The 1,597-nt window shown below is 58.7% G+C and overlaps 1 protein-coding gene across 1 annotated transcript in view; it reads left to right on the forward strand.

The window, feature by feature from the left end:
• Positions 1-814: 814 nt before the first annotated feature.
• Positions 815-1,597, forward strand: part of LOC106896987 (eukaryotic initiation factor 4A-I-like) — a gene marked incomplete at its 5' end in the record, with an annotated part of 11,618 nt that continues 10,835 nt past the window's right edge. The window contains one exon of the mRNA XM_014957334.1: positions 815-947. Within this exon, the coding sequence (XP_014812820.1) occupies positions 815-947 (133 nt within the window). The remainder of the gene's footprint in view (positions 948-1,597) is intronic.

Here is a 1,597-nt window from a genome sequence, read left to right on the forward strand (position 1 = left end):
GGTTAAGGCCTTACTGGGAAGGGTTGGAGCCAAACTGGGAGGGACTGAGAGGAAGTCTGGGCCTTACTGGGAGGGACTGGGATGAACTGGAAGGGGTTAAGGCCTTACTGGGAAGGGGTAGAGATGGACTGGTAGGGGGCCAGGGCCTTACTGGGAGGTACTGGGAGGCGTTAGAGAGGGACTGGGAGGGGCTAGAGCCAAACTGGGAGGTACTGGGAAGGACTGGGAAGGGTTAAGGCCTTACTGGGGGGGACTGGGAGGTACTGGGAAGGATTGGGAGGGGGTTTGGGCCTTACTGGGAGGGACTGGGATGGACTGGGAGGCATTAGAGATGGACTGGGAGGGGCTAGAGCCAAACTGGGAGGGACTGGGAAGGACTGGGAGGGGTTAAGGCCTTACTGGGAGGCACTGGGAGGCACTGGGAGGGACTGGGAGGGACTGGGAGGAGGTTTGGGCCTTACTGGGAGGGACTGGGAGGGGTTAGAGCCAAACTGGGAGGGGCTGGGAGGGGGCTAGGGCCTTACTGGGATGGATTGGGAAGGGTTAGAGGTAAACTGGGAGGCATTAGGAGGGGTTTGAGCCAAACTGGGAGGGACTGGGAAGGGTTAGGGCCTTACTGGGAGGAGTTAACTGGTTTTAACTGGTTTTTAATGGGTTGAACTGGTGTTTAGCTGAGTTTTAAGGGGTTTTTAATGGTTTTTAAGGAGTTTTTAACGGGTTTTAAGGGGTTTTAAGTGATTTTAACGGGCTGGGCTGGTGTGTGACTGGTGGTAACTGGTGTGTGACTGGTGTTTAACTGGTTGTGACTGGTCAGAGCAACTGGCACGAGGTGGTGGAGACGTTTGACGAGATGCAGCTGGGGGAGGCGCTGCTGCGCGGGATCTACGCCTACGGCTTCGAGAAACCCTCCGCCATCCAGCAGAGGGCGATCCTGCCCTGCATCAAGGGTACTGACCCACAGCGACCCACAGCTGCCCCATAGCCTGCCCCATAGCCTGCCCCATAGCGACCCACACCCTGCCCCATAGCGACCCATAACCCCCCGTCCCCTGGGGGATCTATGTCTGTGGGTTCCAGAAACCCTCCGCCATCCAGCAGAGGGCGATCCTGCCCTGCATCAAGGGTACTGACCCACAGCGACCCATAGCGACCCACACCCTGCCCCATAGACTGCCCCATAGCGACCCATAACCCCCCATCCCCTGGGGGATCTGTATCTATGGGTTTGAGAAGCTCCCTGTGATACAGCAGAGAGCGATTCTGCCCCATATCAAGGGTACTGCCCCATAGCAACCCACATCCTGCCCCATAGCTGCCCCATAGCAACCCATAACCCTACTCTTCCCCTGGGGGATCTATGGCTATGGGTTCCAGAGAGCCATGCTGCCCCATAGAGACCCACAGCTGCCTCATAGCAGCCCATATCTGCCCCACAGCGACCCACAGCTGCCCCATAGTGACCTGTATCTACCCCACAGCAACCCACATCTGCCCCATAGCTGCCCCATAGCGACCCATAGCCCTCCTGTTCCCCTGGGGGATCTCTGCCCTGCACCTCCCCACGCGTTCCCCTGCCCCACACATCCCCCTGTTGCCC

This window comes from Calidris pugnax, unplaced genomic scaffold, assembly GCF_001431845.1.
Source record: "Calidris pugnax isolate Ruff unplaced genomic scaffold, ASM143184v1 scaffold365, whole genome shotgun sequence".
NCBI lineage: Eukaryota > Metazoa > Chordata > Aves > Charadriiformes > Scolopacidae > Calidris > Calidris pugnax.